Below are 23,419 nucleotides of genomic sequence, written 5' to 3'. Positions count from 1 at the left end.
AAAACTACGTCCTTCCTAAAATCACGTGTGACGATACATTGGCTGTGGCACATCACGTGATGTCCAGTTTTGAATGTAACGCCATGAAACAGGGCTTCTAACCTGACGTAGTACTAAACGTGATGGTAATCACGTGATGGTGCAGGGCTAAGGCACGTGACGGCACGCATATCTGTTTGATTGGCTCTTTGTAGACACCATATTACTTTATGGTAGTCAACAAGAGGCAAGAGATGAAAGTCTATCGATCACTTTGATTGGCTGCTTGTACTCCTAAAGCACGTGTTTAGTACGTCACGTGAGGCGTGACGGCACGCAACAGGCTGGAGATGACCTCAGCACGTGGTTTATTGTGCACGGTGCACGTGCTCATGAGCTGGAAATATCGTGTGAGTTTATTGTACACAGTCCTCGCGGTGAAGATCTGCTTCAGTGATTTCTGGTAAAACACTACAGCCAGACATTCACATGACAGATTCACATATCACACACACACACACACCTATACTGCTGGCAGCACTTTGAGACGACATCACAAGTGTAAACGATTAGAAAATTATTACAATCAGTGGGAGGGGGGCAGAGAGAGAGAGAGGTGACAGATAAGATTGTTTGTGCGAGACCAATGTTTCAGGCAACACAGAGACAGAGAGAGGGAGCGAGAGAGAAAGAAACGTTTACGAGGAGACATAAGAAAACAGTAAGAAAGTATATTTCCAGCCAGTGAAGAGAACCTTGGCCGCTTACACTGGTCAACAGAGTTTTACAAAAGTCATGTTACTGAAATAAATTATTTCTTGCAATGTTTGTGTGCTCAACAGAATGTGGCAGCAAAATGCAAATTGCTCTGTTTGTTTGGCATCTGCAATGACTGTTGTGCACTTGACGAAATGTATATTAATAGTAACTGACCTGTGGTTAACACCTGTAAACAATCAAGTCATAGACTGTGTCTTAGATGTCTTTGCCTGTCCCTTGTACATCTGATGGGGAGCATCTGTGGGGAGTGTCCAGCAGCAGTCAGCCAGCATGGTGGTCCACAATTTTCCCTGCTATCTTTTTTTCATTGTTGCACTATCTTGATGAAAACGTTGGCAGTGTTCATCACTAACCACACCACAGTTGTCAGGAAGGAAATCCAGATGGGAATGAAGTGGATCTTTAGAGACACATTGCAGCCAAGTTTCTGATGCTGCATCAGCATGTCTTCTACTAGTTCCTTGTAGTTTTCGCTGCTTTAAGTTATCACACGTCTCTGTCATGTGGACAGCATGCGCTACTGGAATAAATGGAAGACGGTTTCCATTGTGCAGAAGCACAGCCTGAAGACACAGTTTGGAAGAGTCTACAAACAGTCTCCATTCTTGTGGGTCATGAGTGATTTCTAAGGCATTCATAAGGCCCTCCCTCAATATCGGAGCAGAATACATTACTTCCTTGTGAAGAAAGGCTTCAACTGCTGGTGGCGCTTTTTGATATGAAGTAATTGTGACATCTTCTAGAAGATTCCATTGTTAGAGTCTTGAACCTAGCAATTCTGTCTTGTTCTTGGATAAGTCCTAATCATGAACCAGGTCATTGAGTTCTTCCTGTGTTGTTCTGTGTTGGGGTTGATGATGCACCACAGTGAAAATCTGGATCACTGCATGCTGACTGACCAGGAGAAGCACACGTCAAGTCACCCTCGTCCTCATCAGTTAAATGAAGAGAAAATTCTGCTGGAGGTTTTGGAATAGGAATCCCTCACCATGTGAAACTGGTCTCAATGCAGACAGAATGTTGGGGTGGACTATTCTGGACTTCTTTTGCTTCATCATCTCACTGGAAAGAGAAGGAACCAAGCAGAAGTAACAAGTCATTTGTGTGATTGCTTGGCTCCCTCCACACTATGGGGACCTCAAACAGCATTGATAGTCTTTTGCCATTCAAACGCTTGTGAAAGCTGTGTCACATGTAGCACAGCATATTTGCAGGGCCCAAGGCTTGTCATGGTCGCCAATCTTGCATCCAAAGCAAAGATGATATGCCTTCTTCCCTTGAAATGTGATACTTTTCTTCTGGTTGGCAAGTGTCACTTCCCCACAAATACAGCAAAACTTGTCCACAATATTAATGCACTTTGGAGGCGTTAGTGTTGTGTATTGTAACTAAATGGATAAATAACAGATTATGTAACAGAGTAGGACCTTGACCTTGCTCATGGCAGGACCTACAGAGTCGGACGTTTGTCAGTCAGCAATAGTTTCAATGTTGACAAGTGTCACAACGCTGGTCACCAAAAGTCCATCGGGTGCTTTTTCGTTGACAGTAAATAAAATGTGAGGTTGCCATAGAGTAAGTGTTGACAGTGACAGCCGCAGTGACGTAGCTAGACAGTCATGTGACCTGTCCTCGGCCGTTACAAGGATCAAGCTTCCATTGCATCTAAGATGCAGGTGGGTGGTGGGAGGGGTTAGCCCTCTTTAATCCCAGAGACACACATCGTCAAACTGCCACTATGCTGACGTCATGCGTGTAAACCCCATCCTGTTGTAGTGGTAGTGGGGGGGGATAGTGGGAGGGAGTGGACACGTGCCAAATAAATTTAGCAGCAGTTCACGTGCGTGTTGAAAGACCTCCACACTTTCTCCTCGCTCTCGTCAACAAAGTGATTATCGCTGATGCCACAAAACCCTTTGAAAATTGCCGCTTAGCCAGGTGATAAACCTCCAACTAACGTCTTCCTGCTGTCTGACGCAACAGCAAATCTTCATTCTTCCTTTATGGCGTCCAGCGAGGTGTCTGGTGTCATCATCATTCTTTCTTCATGGCATCGAGTGAAGTGTCTTGTGTCAGTTGACCATTTACTGTCGATTCACTCTAGACCAGGTTGTAGAGTAGAGCCTGTTATTGTGCAGCTATCCTGCTGTATAGAGTTGTAGAGTAGAGCCTTTTTGTCCTATCCTGCTGTATAGGGTTGTAGAGTAGAGCCCGTTATTGTACATCAATCCTGCTGTACAGAGTTGTAGAGTAGATTATGTTATTGTACATCAATCCTGCTGTACTGTAGGGGGGATGCGGGGCCTTGGGCACAACATACGTGGCGGGGCGATAAACAAGACGGACTGTCTCATCCCCACAGTGACCCTTAGGCGGGACCTTGGGGCTCGCCCCTCCTCCTCCTCCCCACCACTTGGTCACACACTCAGGCCACACTAATGTACATTATAATACATGTATAGCGATAAAATCGACAGTGGGTGTACAATTATAATACACCGATAACAGTGACAGTCAGTATACACCTGGGATGCCCATCCTACGGCCCGCGGGCCATATCCGGCCCGCGACGCGGTGCCATTCCGGCCGCGAAACTTCTGCCCACAGTGCAGGAAATCGGCATGTTAGTAATGAAGAAAAAAAAACAAAAACGAAAAAAAAGAAAAAAAGGAAGAAGAAGTATTTATCCCCACGTAGGGGCGTCTCTCAATCTTTTTTTCGATGGACGAACATTTCGATTCAGTGCTCTGACTTGGTGTCTCTACGATGAGGCCGGACATTCAGAAGTTGGTTTCGGGAAAACAACTTCAAATATCCCACTAATTAGTACATAATTAATGGTAAGTAAACTTGTTTCTAATAAAAATGGTATCTGCTCTATTTTTTTTTTTTTGTATTTTTGCGGTGAAGTGGCCCGCGACACGGCTGTCCGAAATGGATATGGCCCGCAGGCCGAAAAAGGTTGGGCATCACTGGTGTATACACTATACATTTACAGCCAATTACAGTATAACAGTGACAACCAGTGTACACTATACATTTACAACCAGTGTACACTATACATTTATAGTGTACACTATACATTTACAACCAGTGTACATTACAAGATTCACATAGCCATGTCAACAAGTGCTCAGTTCACGTGTTGACGTTCAGATCACGTGCAATGAGTGTGAAACATTTATTGGTGCGATGAGAACATTGTGAGGTCAGTATGCAGAAGCTCCATCTGTTTTCCGTGTACTGATGTCTTGTGGGTGGCAGGAGAGCTTAGTGTCACAAGGCTACCTGTCACAAGGCTACCTGTCACAAAGTCTGTTTACTTGTTTTCTGTGACTGCCAGTCTTTGTTGTCAGCAGACAGCTGCGAGCTGGTGGCGCTGTACACCTTTCCTCCAAGTCTTCTTTCTTCTGATGACACTGGGATCTGTTCTTCATCTGTTCAGGATCTTCAAGAGAAAAGGACCGCCACCATTGTCAGTGAATTAGTAGAAAGCTGGATCATTGGGCGGATTTCACGGTAGCCATGGTTACTGATCTCTGGCTTGAAGACCGCCTGCAGCGTGATGGCGGCCTGGTGCTGTGTAGACCTTGTTGGTCGTTGGTCTTCACTGGTGGCTGGTGGTCGCCGTCTGGTGTCGCTGCTGTAGGCGGGAAGGTCATGCACGTCCACCCACAAGCAAGTGTAGGATGTTGCGACATGTTGTGGCTGTTACATGGTATTTCCGAGACACAGAGTACATGAACAGTTGGTGAAGTTGGAAAGGTGTGTTGCTGACAACCAGGTTAGTTTTGTGACAGACGGTCTCAACATGCTCACCCACTACTAACGGCTTCTCGTGAAAGAAATACTCCACAACAGAATTAATTACAAAATGTTGGACTTCATTTGTTATAATGTCAGAGTATCTTCTATTTCATTTATCCTCTTCCCCAGAAGAGATTTGTACTAGTTTGTAGAAGGACACTCTTGAAGGGAGGAACAAATAAACTCTGATGAGATGTAACTTTATACATATTGAATTTTTACTGGCAAATAGGTCTTCAGCTTTGTGAAATTCTAGACAGTTTGGAGCGAAACAAACTACTGAGGTTCAACTGCTAACACAATAAAGACAAGCATTCCTCTGTTTCCAGTGACTAACACGTGTTCTATCAAAAGGCACGGGGTAGGTGTGCTGGTTGAATGGATGGAAGTACAAGCCCTTTAGTTCACGAGCTCCCCTACATCATCCACAATGTCGGAACTGCAATGTCTCCGCAAAACGCTGCCAACCGTCTTCGGCCGGTCGTGGCCCCCTCGTGGTCCTCCATCAAGTGAGGGATGGAGCATCGGGGCCAATCTTGCTGTGAAGCCATGATGTATAGACAGTTAGGTTTCCGGGTCAACCAGACCACATCCATTATGGCGTTCAGCTTCCAAAATATCTTGCCGCCTCCTTCCCCCCAGCACTTTCCCGCCCCGCCCTGCGAGGGTCTTTAGCTCAGTAAGTGCCGGGAGTGTTTATCGCAGTTATAACTGAGATATTTTCAGACCCTGGCCCCGCCCACGTGCTTGCTGGACGTTTAAGACCAAATTTTCATTAACTTGCCCAAAGTAATGTGATCGCCGGCCATATGTTCTGCTCACAGTCGGGTTAAACAGGGCTGACTTTGACAAAGTGAACAACTCCACCACCATTAGCTGTCCCCCGTCAAGCTGCAAGTCTTGCAGGCGGTGCTTAGCTGGCATGTCTGGTGCCACAACACTTCCCCCGAGCGGCAGCCGGCAGTAACTACCTTTGGTCCTGAATGATTGAGGCCACACTGCTTGTTCATATTGTGGCTATCACTAAACAGCCACTGGAGGGTTGGACGCAGTTGGCTTTATTAGCGAAATTACAATAACCACATGCGATGTCACAAGTGCAGTCACTATTCTTGAATAATGCCTCCAACAAAGAGAGAAAGGAAGAAAGACAATTGGAAGAAAAGAACAAAATCAAAGGAAGAAGACATAGCAAGCAATCTTAGACTACTTGGTGTTTACAGCATGACACGCGGTGTTTACAGCATGACACGTGGTGTTTACGGCATGACACGTGGTGTTCACAGCATGACACGTGACAGCATGACACGTGGTGTTTACAGCATGACACGTGTGTTTTACAGCATGACACGCGGGGTGTTTACAGCATGACACGTGTGTTTACAGCATGACACGTGGTGTTTACAGCATGACGCGCGGTGTTTACAGCATGACACGCGGTGTTTACAGCATGACACGTGGTGTTTACAGCATGACACGTGGTGTTTACAGCATGACACGTGGTGTTTACAGCATGACACGTGGTGTTTACAGCATGACACGTGGTGTTTACAGCATGACACGCGGTGTTTACAGCATGACACGCAGTGTTTACAGCATGACACGTGGTGTTTACAGCATGACACGCGGTGTTTACAGCATGACACGTGGTGTTTACAGCATGACATGCAATGTTTACAGCATGACGTGTGATAGTTTGACGTGGTGTTGAGGATGTGAGGAATACTGACAGAGTCGTCATCAAGATGCCGGACTGAGGCCGAGACGACGTGAGACTGCGGTGCCAGCCAATCAGTGTCCTGCCACAAAGGGCAAGGATTCACATCAGTGTCAGGTCACACTGTCGTGGCTGGCACAAAGCTGCACTGTCACAGTACTCTCAAGTGCGTGCACCCGCCAAACCCCAAAAGCAAAAAAAAGATTTAACTGGCCTGGGGCTGGAGGCGAACCTGCAGCTTGAGTAGCTGAGGACGCGAGAAGGAATGAGAAGGAAAGTAAAGGAATTAAAGAATGACAGTCCTGTTGAAGGCAGTGCTATCAGCTGTCATATGTCACTACCTGCACGCCCTCTGACATCGCTCCGCTTATCGCAGACCTCAGACAGTGACGTCACCAGGAGTGGTGAGGATGGGCCACTCTACTTGTTCAGATGGCGCAACATGTCAAGCATTTCTCTGCACATGTTTTCTGGCAAGATGGCTGCCAAACTGGCGGCAAGGGAGGGGGGGGATCTTACTGTCATACATAGCAGGGGTAGGGGTAGGGGTAGGGGTAGGGGGCGTCACGTGATTACCGGCCGGACGGAGACGACACCAGGAGACAAAGTGGCGACTTACTACCAGACACTCACATCGCCTTGGGTACGAAGCTTGGTGATGGCCGCCCACTACAGGCAGACGGAGTTGTGACATTTGTTACCATTCGGAATCAATAAGCAGAAGTGTTTTGAGAAAAACTTTGCAATGGCTGACCGGTCCTTGAGCCAACATCCGCAGCTGTGGCCATAAGCAGACAAGATCAATGATCTGGTAATGAAGACATGGCAAATGTCAGTGCTGATGACACAGGTCATCAATATGGCGGATACTAGTCCAACAGTCATCTGCCGTGCTGCTGGTCAGAGACTGATGAACAGTGAGGTCAAGCTCCCATCACAGAGTCCATCAGGTGCCCACACCATGGAGACACTGCCACAGGTGGTCGTGGAGCCTCTGCCACTATCTACATACGGGTATCTGGGTATCTCGTTCTGTCTTCAGCAGCTCTGTACAACGAGCTCAGTCTGCAAACTTTGAGAGGCAAAGTCAAGCCATGGAGGCTACGACGGAGACTACAAAGACTACAAAGACTACAAAGACTACGATCACTACAACAGCTACTACCTGTGGGAACACAAACTCTGGCTGTTTGCTTTGTTTCAAGGGAGGGAAGACGAACAAATCAGAGAAAGAGGATGCTGAGAAAGTTAAAAAAATAAATCAAATCTTCTAGTGTTAATTGAATTTTTGCAAAAATTGTCAAAGCCGAAGGCTAGGGACAAAAGTATCGGTTTGTGATCAGCAATAAAACACTTCAGTCTGCCTACAGGCGCCATCACCGCCTTCAGCGAGATTGACAGTCTGTAGTGTGTGTAGGGGAGGTGAGAGGGGGGACTGTATGAGTGAGTGTAGGGGGTGACAGTCTGTAAGAGTGTGTGTGGGGGAGGTGAGAGGGGGACAGTCTGTAGTGTGTGTAGGGGGAGGTGAGAGGGGGCACTGTATGAGTGAGTGTAGGGGTGACAGTCTTAAGAGTGTGTGTAGGGGAGTGAGAGGGGGGACAGTCTGTAGTGTGTGTAGGGGAGGTGAGAGGGGGACTGTATGAGTGAGTGTAGGGGTGACAGTCTGTAAGAGTGTGTGTAGGGGAGGTGAGAGGGGACAGTCTGTAGTGTGTGTAGGGGAGGTGAGAGGGGGCACTGTATGAGTGAGTGTAGGGGTGACAGACTGTAAGAGGTGTTGTAGGGAGGTGAGAGGGGGACTGTATGAGTGAGTGTAGGGGTGACAGACTGTAAGAGTGTGTGTAGGGGTGACAGACTGTAAGAGTGAGTGTAGGGGTGACAGACTGTAAGTGTGTGTAGGGGTGACAGACTGTAAGAGTGTGTGTAGGGGAGTGAGAGGGGGACTGATGAGTGAGTGTAAGGGGGTGACAGACTGTATGTGTGTAGGGGTGACAGACTGTAAAGAGTGTGTTTACTGATGAGTGAGTGTAGTCGTGACAGACTGTAAGGTGTTGGTAGGGGGAGGTGAGAGAAGGTGACAGTCTGTATGAGAGTGTGTCTAGGGGGAGGAAGTGTGGGGGAGGGTCCTCTACAGATAATACAGTCTGCAAGGGGAGGAGAAGGTCTGGTGGGGGAGGGTAGTGTTGGAGCTGTTGTGGGCAAGATTGTGAGGACCTGATGGAGCGCCCTCTGTCCTGGGAGCTGGAACGTAAGAACCTCGGAGGTTTAAGCAGACGACAGCAAAAGCCGTTCTTCCACGAGCCACTGAAGTGACTGCTAGGTGCCTAGCTGTGTCACGTGACTGTAAAAAGAATGTGTGAAGTGGAGAAGAAAGAAGCATAAGAAGGCAGACATACGGGTATTTCGGGGTACGGACAGCTCCTAGAATGTACACCATTCACACGATTCACAAAGTGCAAGGACTAGGAATACCACATCATGGAGAGTATCAGGCTGAAGTCAACGAATACAAACAAATATCAAACACCAGACACAGGGACTATAGTCTGAAGATCTAGAAGTTAATCACATTCAATGAGATGACACTTCTGTTTGGTCCTATTGACACTGTCAGTAGTAAGACACTGACGACTCCATGGCAGCATTAAAACCAGTTTAAAATACATTAAAATACAACAGACATGGCAACACTAAAACTTCAGTATAAAATAATTAAAATACAACAGACATGGCAGCATTAAAACTTCAGTTTAAAATAATTAAAATACAACAGACATGGCAGCACTAAAACTTCAGTTTAAAATACAACAGACATGGCAGCATTAAAACTTCAGTATAAAATACATTAAATTACAACAGACATGGCAGCACTAAAACCAGTTTAAAATACATTAAAATACAACACACATGGCAGCACTTAAACTTCAGTTTAAAATACATTAAAATACAACAGAAGTCGTGACATCAAACACAAGAGATGAACTCAGCGAACTGATGCTAGAGGAATGCACAATCCACAAGAACTATCGCGGAGAAGCTGCTTGCAGACGAACTGATTGGCTAAGGACCAGGGGCAGAAACTGTGGCTGTGTCATCCTGATAAACACCTTTAGCACCAAATAAACACTGCAAACCACCGCCTTGCAGCAGTCGTGCACTGCTCTAATGGTTTGTCGGAACACTCAGAAAAATATCAACTATCACTTGCTAATTGGGTTTTGAAGCTCATGTCACGGGCGTGAGCTCGACAGTGATGTCCGCCATCACAAACAACAACAACAACAACAACAACAACAACAACAACAACAACTGTGTAAACTGGTTCTAATGCTGCTATAAAGCTTGTGTTGGTATCAGTAGATTTAGAGTGCTCAGCTTTCTTCACCATTGTATTCACTTTATTGTACTCATGTAAAATAAAAACACAATCGCCCACACACCCACACACACACTCACACACTCACACACACACTCACACACGTACATATCATAGCTTTACACACTCTGTTATGGCTGCCAGCAGCGGCTGTAACATCTGACACCAGCCATCGTCTGCCATCATCAACTTTCTGCTTGACGAAGCCCCAGCACTCGATTGTCACGTTGGCGGTGACAGCACTTCAGCCGCTGGTCCACCCACTGGTCCCCCCACTGGTTCACCCACTGCTGTACCCACTGCCACCCACTGCCGAGCCGTGAAACAATGTCTGTATGTTGGGCTGATGGCCTGTGGATGTCCGAACATTAGTTACACCACAGCCGCCATGTACAGCCACAGACAATCAGCTCAGACCTGTCAGACCATGTATTGTAAAGGGTGTCCGACAGGGTCAGTCTCTGTCCAGCGACAGGGTCACACTCTTTGTTCCACACTTTTTTTCAGTTTTGCAGGGAGCTGGGCGGACTGTGTAGTCTGCTGTCAGGACCAGGGTGTGGCTGGCCTGACCCCATCATTTGCCGGGACTATTTGCCATGTCACAAGCTTGTCAACGTGGGGTCGGGGTCTGCCTCCAGAGAGTCCCTGTTGGTACCTGTTGGTACAAACAAAACAGATTTCCACTCTCGCCAAGAGGAAAGTTGATTATTTCAGACCTCGCATGCCTGTTGCCTGGAAAGCAGAAACAGTTTTGTTTGGCAAGTCCCTGGTGCCATGGTTGCCCCGTTGGCTGTTGACAAGGTCAGACCGGATGTGGTATTACAAGTGACTCTAGCTGTCGCTGCCCTCCCTTTGATGTTATTTTGGCTGTGGGCGACCTGTTTGCACACGGCTCCATGGCCAACCCTCTCTGCCTGCAGTGTGGGAGACACAAACAGTTTTAAGAATTATTCCAACAGTCGACAAAGTTTATTATTGGTCTTTGACCTCTGTTCGTTGTGTCGGTTTGAACCGGTGCGTGCACGGCACAGTGTGTGACAGTGTTTGTTTAGATGACATACCTGTGATGGCGTTTGTTTAGATGACACTACCTGAGAGTGTGACAATATGTTTGTTTAGATGACATACCTGAGATGGCGTTTGTTTAGATGACACTACCTGAGAGTGTGACAATATGTTTGTTTAGATGACATACCTGAGAGTGTGACAGTGTTTGTTAAGATGACACTACCTGAGAGTGTGACAGTGTGTTTGTTTAGATGACACTAACTGAGAGTGTGACAGTGTGTTTGTTTAGATGACACTACCTGAGAGTGTAACAGTGTGTTTGTTTAGATGACATACTGATGTGACAGTTGTTGTTTAGATGACATACTGAGAGTGTAACAGTGAGATTGATGTGACAGTGTGTTTGTTTAGATGACACTACCTGAGAGTGTGACATTGTTTGTTTAGATGACACTACCTGAGAGTGTAACAGTGTTTGTTTAGATGACACTACCTGAGAGTGTGACAGTGTTTGTTTAGATGACATACCTGAGAGTGTGACATTGTTTGTTTAGATGACACTACCTGAGAGTGTGACAGTATGTTTGTTTAGATGACATACCTGAGAGTGTGACAGTGTTTGTTTAGATGACACTACCTGAGAGTGTGACAGTGTTTTGTTTAGATGACAACTACTGAGAGACAGTGTGTTTGTTTAGATGACCTACCTGAGAGGTGACATGTTTGTTTAGATGACACTACCTGAGAGTGTAACAGTGTTTGTTTAGATGACACTACCTGAGAGTGTGACAGTGTTTGTTTAGATGACATACCTGAGAGTGTGACAGTGTTTGTTTAGATGACACTACCTGAGAGTGTGACAGTATGTTTGTTTAGATGACACTACATGAGAGTGTGACAGTGTTTGTTTAGATGACATACCTGAGAGTGTGACAGTGTTTGTTTAGATGACACTACCTGAGAGTGTGACAGTATGTTTGTTTAGATGACACTACATGAGAGTGTGACAATATGTTTGTTTAGATGACACTACCTGAGAGTGTGACAGTGTTTGTTTAGATGACACTACCTGAGAGTGTGTGACAGTATGTTTGTTTAGATGAACATACTGAGAGTGTGACAGTGTTTGTTAGATTATGAGGTGTGACAGATGACATACCTGAGAGTGTGACAGTTTATGTTTGTTTAGATGACACTACATGAGAGTGTGACAATATGTTTGTTTTAGATGACACTACCTGAGAGTTGACAGTGTTTGTTTAGATGACATACTTGTGATGAAGATGACACTACCTGAGAGTGTGACAGTATGTTTGTTTAGATGACACTACATGAGAGTGTGACAATATGTTTGTTTAGATGACACTACCTGAGAGTGTGACAGTGTTTGTTTAGATGACATACCTGTGATGGTGTTTGTTTAGATGACACTACCTGAGAGTGTGACAGTGTGTTTGTTTAGATGACATACCTGAGAGTGTGACAGTGTGTTTGTTTAGATGACATACCTGAGAGTTTGACAGTGTGTTTGTTTACATGACACTACCTGAGAGTGTGACAGTGTTTGTTTAGATGACATACCTGAGAGTGTGACAGTATGTTTAGAAGACATACCTGAGAGTGTGACAGTGTGTTTGTTTAGATGACACTACTTGTCATGTTGTTCCGTCAGTCTTGTCTTGTTTGACTGCTTCTATCGCACTATAAGAGTACAGTTTAAGAAACAGAAGAGAAAGTAATAGCTGGAACTGATAGCTGCTAGGAAATAATAGCTCCTAGGGAGTGATAGCTACTAGAAGTGATAGCTTTTATGAAGTGATAGCTACTAGAAGTGATAGCTTTTAGGAAATATAATGGCTGGAGGTAACAGCTACTAGAAGTGATAGCTGCTAGAAAGTGATAGCTACTAGAAGTGATAGCGACTAGAAGTGATAGCTACTAGAAGTGATAGCTACTAGGAAGTAACGACCTGTAACGGATGCCTGCAATCCCGACATCCCTGTGGGCTCAGACCAGAAGGTGAAGCCAGGGAGGGCGGCGTTGGTATTTCAAGGAGAGGAAAGGTGTGAGGTGTGTATGTGTGGAGACAGTTTTACTGTCAGACATTCTCCATATTGATCGGCGCCGACAGCACGCGGCCATCTCAGCCCTTGGTGTCTGTGAGAGACAGAGAGAGAGAGACAGAGAGTCAGCATTGCTGTCGGTCAGCGAGAGAGCACGAGTATTGCTGACTGTTCGTCACCTTAGGTCATGATGGTGGCATTCAGTCCTAGACTGACAGTGTCTGTCACAAGCTGAATGCTTACAGACAGGTCAGATGTGTCATCGTGCATTGTCAAGCTCACATGTGTCATCGTGCATTGTCAAGCTCACATGTGTCATCGTGCATTGTCAAGCTCAGATGTGTCAGTGAACGCATGTCACTGCATCCACAGTCTGTTTACAAGCAGAAAGGCACGATGGCCGCCTTGAGGACGAGAGTGGACTCGGTTGACCACTCAGCAAAATTTCATGCGTTGATACACCAGCGAATGTAATCAACCGTGGTCAACAGCTACTCACCTGCCTTACAATGTCCTACCTGCTCAAGCAATTAATTGAAGGAAGATCCTGATGTGAAACACTGTGGCGTAAGTGGTGTGGCCACGTGACCACCTGTGACTCGCTGCACATAAAAACTGCCGGCACGTGGCCGCCATTGTCGAGTGCAATTACACGTGGCTGAATTGCTGGCAGATTAGTGGTCGTAAAGAGGGCGCTACGGAATCCGCTTCCGACTTAGTTTCTTCAAGGGCGAGTTGCGATCTTCTCTGGTTACGTCAATAGAAGCAATTAAACCACAAAAACGGGAGGCAATCCTTCAGGAGGGACGAGCTTATTACTTGCCTTGAGCACCAGAAGCTCATGAAGACATTAGCCTCGCTTTCAAACAGCAACTGGCGGAGGGGCAGAGGGACTGAGAGAGAAAGAGACGAATGAGAGAGAGAGAGAGGGAAGAAGAGAAGAGGGATACATGGAAGAGAGAGAGAGAGAGTGACGGAGTTCTGTGACTTTACCAGAGAGAGAGAAGGAAGGCAGTCAGGGTTAGGTTACATCACAAGTGAGGAACTTGAAAGAATAGCTGAAAGACAGCGAAGACATTACAGAATTTTTACAAAATATTTTCTTATTTAACACGCGCGCTGTAGTTGAGGTTTTGTGTGAGCAAGTTGGCCAAGACATTGTTTACAAGTTTCTATGGTTTCCAAATATAGACCAGGTGCATTACAGAGCGCTCTAGCGGCAGTTTATGGCGACAGTGCCAGAGCTGCAAGAATGTTCTAGTCGTTGGCAACTGCACGCACATGCTGTGCAAGATGTTTTGGACAGAGACACTCCTCCATGCAATCATAGCAGGCGAGGCAACAGCTGCAAATAGAACATAACATCATCGTAGCAACTACGACAAGTAGTTGACTTCCACTTTTTCTTACTTATTTTCACTAATGAACACCGGAAGTTTTGTGTTTGTATGTTTACTTTGGTGACACGTAATGTCTCTTTTCTTTGCAGTTGAGAGAGAACCTTGTGATTTTCTCTCGCACGTTGCACGATCACTTGTCACGAACATCCACAGGAACCAACACACGCGCACACGCAACAGCAGCAAGATGGTAGCATGTAGACACAAGGCGAGAAAAATTCAGCAGGCACGCACACTGCACGTAACTACTGTAGAATACGTCCACGTGTAACATCACATACACTGCACGTAACTACTGTAGAATACGTCCACGTGTAACATCACGTACACTGCACGTAACTACTGTAGAATACGTCCACGTGTAACATCACATACACTGCACGTAACTACTGTAGAATACGTCCACCTGTAACATCACGCACACTGCACGTAACTACTCTAGAATACTTCCACGTGTAATATCACGCACACTGCACGTAACTACTCTAGAATACGTCCACGTGTAACATCACGTACACTGCACGTAACTACTCTAGAATGCGTCCACGTGTAACATCACGCACACTGCACGTAACTACTGTAGAAAACGTCCACCTGTAACATCACGTACATTGCACGTAACTTCTCTAGAATACGTCCACCAGAGGCTGCAAAGGGGCATCACTCTATAGCCACGCTGCCCTCTGGAGGTGGTGTCCAAAGACGTAGTCAGGGTGCGACAAGCACGCAGACAAGTTGTGACTGTTACACTCAGAGTGACGTTTGCGCTTGTGTCCAGTGTCGTGTGAAGACAAGACGCCATCAGTGGCCAACGGTGCTACGTACATGGACAGAACAGCCACCAGGTGTCGCTGCACGTAACTGTAACGATTGAAATGCTTGCGATAGTTACATTTTGACAAGTGTTACTTGTTGTCTACCTGACGTTATATTTAGTGTTGTGTACAGTGTTACTTGCTGTCTACCTGACGTTATATTTAGTGTTTTTGTGTACAGTGTTACTTTTTGTCTACCTGTCGTTATATTTAGTGTTGTTTACAAGTGTTACTTGCTGTCTACCTGACGTTATATTTACTGCTGTGTACAGTGTTACTTGCTGTCTACCTGACGTTATATTTAGTGCTGTGTACAGTGTTACTTGCTGTCTACCTGACGTTTAGTCGCCATTCGTACCTTCACTAGTCCTTCAGTCGACGTTGACTTCATATATTTGTCCTTATGATCTACGTGGACATTGTAGGACGGGTCACGTGACGTGTTGAAGCTTTGCTGTGACATTTATCACGTTACACTTTGTTGGTGTGACGCTACGTGATGCCACGTTTACTACCAAGACTAGGAGACAGCAGTTTCTGGATGTCATCAGTGGCAGTGTGACATGACACTTGACTGCCGTGTTTCGCTCTCTGCTGAAGATCCTCGACATCGCAAAGTGAAGTTTCAAACACTTATTTTCAATCTTCGTGTCTGCTCATTTACCGCAACAAGTGTGGAAGTCACTTGACAGGACGGAATGCACTTGTTGGCCAGAAAGTGAGAGGAAGAGGTGAGAAGGGAGGAGACAAGTGGGGAAAGGCACTTAACGACCGGAGCTGACTGTCGTAGCTCGTGGCGACAAGACTTTACCCTCGGTGCTACACTTGCTGACGATGTGGAGGATGTGGAGGGGTCTGAGGACGTTGATGGCTTCCTACTCAGACAGCTCAGTAACAAGCCACGCTGAAAGTAGCATTGCAAACTGACTACAGTCATTACATAATCATTTATTGCGAAATCGCCATTTTTATGAACAGAAGCGGCCAACGTACAGTAGCAGACAATGGCGGACACAGAGATGGCATTCTAATAAAAGTCTGTCAAGAAAAAAACATCGCAGGTCAAAACAAAACCGTGTCACAGAAGTTTGGAGGAAATTTCTCCGCCATTTTCTAGCTTTTCAGCGCCATCTAGCTGTCATTGTCTGCACTTCTCCCAGGGCTGGAAACCGAGAGAACTCGTGATTAAATGGCAGCCAGAGCACCAGACCTCCCCCTACTCCTCCCGCCGGCTTTCTTCTCGCCCCGCCAAGTGCCGCTGATTGGCCGAGACGGAAGTGGAAGGACATGCGCAGTTATGATGGAGGGACGGAGAGGGCGCTGCTAGTGTTACCGGTGTCTTAGCTCTGCACCAGGAGTTTGGCCTCCGGTAGTTTAGCTCAGCGCTGCAAGAGGGAGGGACACGTCACCGCTAGCTCAGCCACGTCACCGTTAGTTCAGCCACGTCACCGCTAGCTCAGCCACGTCACCACAGGGACACTAACACGAGATGGCGCTCGTTCGCCGACAGTCCAGCCGCTGCGGGCTCTACCGACATGACTGTCTTCGTGCTGCCAACATGGCGAGCTGTGTGATGAAATGTTCATCTACACATAGACATACACATAGACATACACACACATACACTCATACACACATATACACACACATACACACAGACATACATACACACAGGGACACACACACACATACACACAGGGACACACACACACACACACACATACACACACACACACACACATACACACACACATACACACATCTGTCTTCTGAGTCTTACACGTAGTTGACACTACACGTGTTATGACAGCTTGTGTATCGTGGGTGTCGGTACTGGTGTGATGTCAGTGGATGATGACATACACACAGGCACACACATAGACACACACTCACACACACACTCACACACACACTCACACACACTCACACACGCACACACACACAATACTAAGAATGATGTGCACAGACGCACGAGGTCGTCAAGTTTGGAAGAGAAGAGTTATTAGCGATGACGACACAGCTGAGAAAATCAAATCCTAAAATAAGGTCAGAATCATCTAACGACAACCACCACAACGTTGACAGGAAGAAACACACAAGATGGCTGTCACGGTGGTGACGTCAACACAGACACTAGACAGTGAGTGGTGCAGGAGAAGACTTGTAGACAGACCTGTAGACACGTGTGTAGACAGACTTGTAGACACGTGGGTAGACAGGCCTGTAGACACGTGTGTAGACAGACTTGTAGACACGTGGGTAGACAGACTTGTAGACACGTGTGTAGACAGGCTTGTAGACACGTGTGTAGACAGACTTGTAGACACGTGGGTAGACAGACTTGTAGACACGTGTGTAGACAGACCTGTAGACAGACTTGTAGACCGTGGGTAGACAGACTTGTAGATACGTGTGTAGACAGACCTGTAGACACGTGTATAGACACGTGTGTAGACAAGGACACCAAAGGGTCGATCAGGAATCTAAGGCAGCGAGGAGAAATGGTTCTTAGAGCACTAGTGTGAACAGCTGCAGGCAAGTGGACAAAACTAATCCTGCGAAATAAACCACAACACCGGAGGCAGGCGGCGTGTATGGCGGCGTGAGACAGAAGGAAACAATCCGCGAAGTCGTAGAGACCACCCGAGAGACGGCGGGTACATCAGCACAGTCGACACTGAACAGGAACAAAGTCAGTGAGCCCCTACCCCTACCCCTACCCTTACCTACCTCTTACCCTTACCCTTTCCTACCTCTTACCCCTACCTACCTCTTACCCTTACCCTTTCCTACCTCTTACCCTTACCTACCTCTTACCCTTACCCTTTCCTACCTCTAACCCTAACCCTTACTTACCTCTTACCCTTACCTACCTCTTACCCTTACCCTTTCCTACCTCTTACCCTTACCTACCTCTTACCCTAACCCTTGCTTACCTCTTACCCTTACCTACCTCTTACCCTTACCTCTTACCCTGACCTACCTCTTACCCTTACCCTTTCCTACCTCTTACTTACCTACCTCTTACCTTACCCTTTCCTACTCTAACCCTAACCCTACTTACTCTTACCCTTACATACCTCTTACCCTTACCTTTCCTACCTCTTACCCTTACCTACCTCTTACCTAACCCTTGCTTACCTCTTACCCTTACCTACCTCTTACCCTTACTTACCTCTTACCCTGACCTACCTATTACCCTTACCCTTTCCTACCTCTTACCCTTACCCTTACCTACCTCTTACCCTTACCTAACCAAACTCCAGAGACACCGACAGGACGAGGACCAGGAGCAGTGCCCCGTATGTCGGTCACGTGAACACAACTGCTGTGGTCATTAGACAACTTGTCTCATTGCCTGCTTGCTATGCGCATGTCAGTTCGCCATTTAAATAGCCGTCCATGTTTAGTAAACAATTGACGTCACTGTGTTGACCCATACACCAGTTTCATGATGCTGTTTGTTACAGAGGTTGTATAATTGCTGAGGTCACTACCGAAGTTAATTAACTACGCCATTGCTTTTAACAGCTGGAACTTGCTTTGTTCACTATTTATTGTCAGGTGTTCACTGTTTATTGTCAACTGTTTATTGTCAACTGTTTATTGCCAAGTGTTCACTGTTTATTGTCAACTGTTTATTGTGAACTGTTCACGGTTTATTGTCAAGTGTTCACTGTGTATTGTCAACTGTTCACTGTTTGCTTCAAGTGTTCACTGTGTATTGTCAACTGTTCACTGTTTGCTTCAAGTGTTCACTGTTTATTGGCAAGTATTCACTATTTACTTCAAGTGTTCACTGTTTATTGTCAACTGTTTATCGTCAAGTGTTCACTGTTTATTGCCAACTGTCCACTATTTATCTACAAATACTAGTGCGCTGCTCCTTCTTACTTGTCTACACGTTGTGCACATGCGCAGTTGACACCTGATGCTTTCCTCCCGTAGCACAGAATCTCCATGCGTCTACATCTTGGTCTACACCTTGTGATACACATACCTAGGTATCCAACATTATGTATCAATGTGTTATTACTACGCAGGTCATGATTCAAGTGACAATAAAGTGAGTGCATTGTCACAGTCAAGTAGTGCCGCAGTGCGGGGGAGTGCGCAGTGTCAAGTAGTGCCGCAGTGCGGGGAGTGCGCAGTGTCAAGCTCTACAGAAAGAAAGACCTGCTGACAAGAAACATTTGGGAACGAAGGAATTCTGGGAGCACTTACAGGATCTGTCGTCAGTTTTGTACAAAACACTTCCTGTCTTGTTGCTCACGTGCGCGTCACGTGTCACGGTAGATTTCTGTAAATCAGAGGAAAGCTGGATGCAAGAAAAAGACAAACAGCTGCTTTACGTTGTGACATGTTGCTTTTGAGTAATTGTGACACATTTGTGTATTTGTGTCAAAGCAGGTCTACCTGTTGAAATGTCCCTTTGTTTGCTGTACAGTCGTCAGCAGCTAAAGACGGGTACTCGGGTGGATCGTGGAAGTCGTGCTGATGTTGCATTCTCTCTGCTGTCTACACAGTGCTAGTTAAAATGGCGGTTTCAGCTTTGAAAGTTGATAAAAGTGACAGCCAATCAAAGTGTTCTTGTCTCTGTCGTTGTATTTCCCTCAAAAAGCACTTTTTGAAACTTTCAGTGTCGGCGTGCAGCACATCTCGCCTTTCTCTTTAACATATCTTCCTCTTGTTTGATTAATAAAATATGAATAAATCATCTTTAGCAAGAAATGGGGGACGAGTTTTTAGAGAATTTAATTAAGTGTCACGTGTTTTAAAGCCAATTACGGCGGCAAAAATGTAGTTTGTGCGGTTGGTGTTGCGCACACAAATGATTTAAATTGTGTTTTTTATGTTGCTTGCTCCACTTACCGGCTCCCGGCAAGTAGGTATTGGAGCTACAGTTGGTTTTTAGGGAGCAAGGACACCTGAGACAAATCGCACAGCTAACACAAAAAGCTCATTGCCTTTATTTGAAATGTCAACGAAGCAGTACACCTCAGCCTCTCAACTCATTGCCATCAACGTTCACTGTTCATACGCCTGCGATGTCCACCTACTGGAGTCACTGACATTCAACAGTACTGCTGATGTGCACTTTGCACAATAAACATGGCCATGCCGACTGGCTCAACCAGGGGGCGCCCACTGGCTGCTCTAAGTTATCTCCCCTTGACATCACTCTGCTATAGACATTCAGGGGAGACAAGTCCGGACACGAAGCTTGACCGGGGTACAAAGTTACTTTTGGTGACAATCGTCTCCACCATTGGCTTCCTTGTACACACACACTGTACACACGCTGTACACACACTGTACACACACTGTAACACAGCCACCAACTCACCTCATGACCTCAAAGGTCAAGTTCATGGTTGAAGGTTACACGTGCATTGGTGTCCGAGGTCTGTGTGGTAAATGAGTAGTGTGCAGTGTGATGTATTTATGTGATGTAGTGTTTATGTGATGTAGGAGTCTGCCATGTGACGTGGTAGTGTTTGTGTGATACAGTAGAGTTTGTGTGATGTAGTGTTTGTGTGATACAGTAGCCATACCGCAGTGTTTAAGACTGTAGCAATGTAAGATGTCTACATACAATGTAATGATGTAGCATATGTAATAATGTAATAATGTAGCAATGTAAGATGTCTACATACAATGTAATAATGTAATAATGTAGCAATGTAAGATGTCTACATACAATGTAATAATGTAGTAATGTAGTAATGTAAGATGTCTACATACAATGTAATAATGTAGCATATGTAATAATGTAATAATGTAGTAATGTAGTAATGTAAGATGTCTACATACAATGTAATAATGTAATACTGAAGCAATGTAAGATGTCTACATACAATGTAATAATGTAATAATGTAGCAATGTAAGATGTCTACATACAATGTAATAAGTAGCAACTGTAATGTAATAATGTAGTAATGTAGTAATGTAAGATGTCTACATACAATGTAATAATGTAATACTGTAGCAATGTAAGATGTCTACATACAATGTAATAATGTAATAATGTAGCAATGTAAGATGTCTACATACAATGTAATAATGTAGTAATGTAATACTGTAATGTAAGATGTCTACATACAATGTAATAATGTAATACTGTAGCAATGTAAGATGTCTACATACAATGTAATAATGTAATAATGTAGCAATGTAAGATGTCTACATACAATGTAATAATGTAGCATATGTAATAATGTAGTAATGTAGCAATGTAAGATGTCTACATACAAATAACATTTGTATTGCAGGCTCGATAATACAAAGGAGTCAAGACAGGACGACCTCAGTTGTCTCCCGTATTTGGATGAACGGACGGTGGTGGACGCGCTGCGCACACGTCACGCCCAGGGCCAGTGCTATGTGAGTTTTGTTTGATGCTCATTGGCTGTTGGACTGCAATCAGGGGAGAGAATTCTGTGAGCTTTGATTGTGTGACGCGTGTGTGATACACCAACGACCAGTGTCACGTGAATCCTCATTGGTAATAATGGAGTGTACACTTGACACCGTAAGTCACAATCAAGTGTTATGCCACTTGTTATTGGTTATCACCCTTCACGTGGTCAGCGAAGCTCTGACATCTTGCGGCTGTTCGTAGTGACAGCGACATTCAGGGGAAATAACGCTGTACAGCAAGACCAACGCCATCTAAGGCAGACTCTAAGACAGACTCACCAGATCTAAGACAGACTCACCAAATCTAAGACAGACTCCAAGACACTCACCAGATCTAAGACAGACTCTAAGACAGACTCACCAGATCTAAGACAGACTCACAGACAGACTCACCAGATCTAAGACAGACTCACCAGATCCAAGACAGATCACCAGATCTAAGACAGACCCCAGAAGGAAGGAAGGCACAGACTGAGTGACAGAGTGTTCATCTTGTTTTTTCTCTCGTCGCTTTTATTTTTCTTGTTTCTATGTGTGCGCGCGCGTGTGTTGCATGTCTGTCACACGTATGTACCTCAATCTATGCGATAAACAAGTCAACAAGCAATGTACTTGTGTTTATTTCCGTTGGAATCTGTTCTACGAAATTTGTGCAGAAATTTATTTCAAGATATTTGGTTGTAAATGGTTTTCTGTGAGGAGTACTTGTAAGAGCGTATTTGGTCTTTGTCATCAAAACGAGTTTCTTGTCGAGTAAATTATGGGCGAGGTGGCGCGCGCCGTAGCGACGTAGTAAATCACACTGAAGACTACTCACGCGTGTCAGGCTCCTCCCTGACCTCAGTGGCTCGGCCATCACAAACTCAGGCGGCCACATGATGCGATTTTCAAGAAGAGGAAACCGTTGACGGCAACAGCTCCCACGTGGAGGCCAGTGACTCGGTGGCTGCCGTCGCTCCGGGCACTTTGTCCAGGGACGTAACTCAGCCGACCTGCAGCCGGCAGCCTGCAAGATTTGTCTCCACTGAACCGCAGGAAGCCTCATAGTCGACAACGTAGCCAACGGCTGTTACACAGCAAAGACAGCTTGTCAAGAAAACCAAATAGAAAAGGAAAAGAAATGGGGAATGAAAATGTGGGATGAATATTGCGTGACAGACACGTGTGACACCCTGTGTGTGACTGCTGGGGGTGGCGGGTGGGGAGGTAAGGGAAGGTCACTGAGGTTGAGCAGCAGACTGCCGGCCATCAGCGGGACACTTTGGGCATCGCAAAGTTCCCTGGCCAGCCAGCCAGCCAGCCAGCCACCCAGACACAAGCACACATATATATAAACAGTTGTGAGGTAGGCGCGTGTTCACATGCACGGTTGGCAAAGACACGGTGAAGTGAAACATGGCCGACAAATACACAAAGATGTTGGTCAACAAACTCTAAAGCACAGAACTTAACTACCTGGACACCACTAAATACACTGAGCTTGTGAATGTGTGTGAATGTGTGTGAATGTGTGTGTATGTGCTAGACTGAGCTGGAATATGTGTTAGATTGAGTGTGAATATGTTAGATGAAGTGACAATATGTATGTGATTGTTAGATTGAGTATGAATATGTGTGAATGTGTTAGATTGAATGAGAATGTGTGTGAATGTGTTAGACTGAGTGAGAATATGTGTGAATGCGTTAGATTCAGTTTGAATATATGTGTGAATGTGTTATATTTTGAGGATACATGTATGTGAATATGTGTAAATCAGTGAGATTGAGTGTGAATATGTGAGTGAGAATATGTGTGACTGTGCTAGACCAAGCGTGAATGTGTGTGAATGTGTTAGACTGAGTGACAATGTGTGTAGATGTGTACAGTACATGTTTCCTGTCGCCAGACCTACATCGGCGATGTGCTGCTGTTCGTTAACCCCTTCAAGGCCGTGCCAGTCTACAGTCAGGAGGTGCGCACTGCAGTCAGTCACGTGGACAGTAGCCGAAATAAGCATACATACTGCATACACAACCATAATATACACATATATATATACACAGTGTAATACAACGA

General features: G+C 45.6%; 1 protein-coding gene across 1 annotated transcript in view; it reads left to right on the top strand.

Annotated features, from left to right (window-relative positions):
* The window catches only part of LOC112553610 (unconventional myosin-Ie-like), a 30,618-nt gene that overhangs the window by 4,995 nt on the left and 2,204 nt on the right, over positions 1–23,419 (top strand). Inside the window, exons 2-3 of the mRNA XM_025220951.1 lie at positions 21,216–21,327; positions 23,250–23,315. Of these exons, the coding sequence (XP_025076736.1) occupies positions 21,216–21,327; positions 23,250–23,315 (178 nt within the window). The remainder of the gene's footprint in view (positions 1–21,215; positions 21,328–23,249; positions 23,316–23,419) is intronic.

This window comes from Pomacea canaliculata, linkage group LG13, assembly GCF_003073045.1.
Source record: "Pomacea canaliculata isolate SZHN2017 linkage group LG13, ASM307304v1, whole genome shotgun sequence".
Lineage (NCBI taxonomy): Eukaryota > Metazoa > Mollusca > Gastropoda > Architaenioglossa > Ampullariidae > Pomacea > Pomacea canaliculata.
Note: the sequence above shows the minus strand (reverse complement) of the source record. Positions and strands in the feature narration are given on the sequence as shown.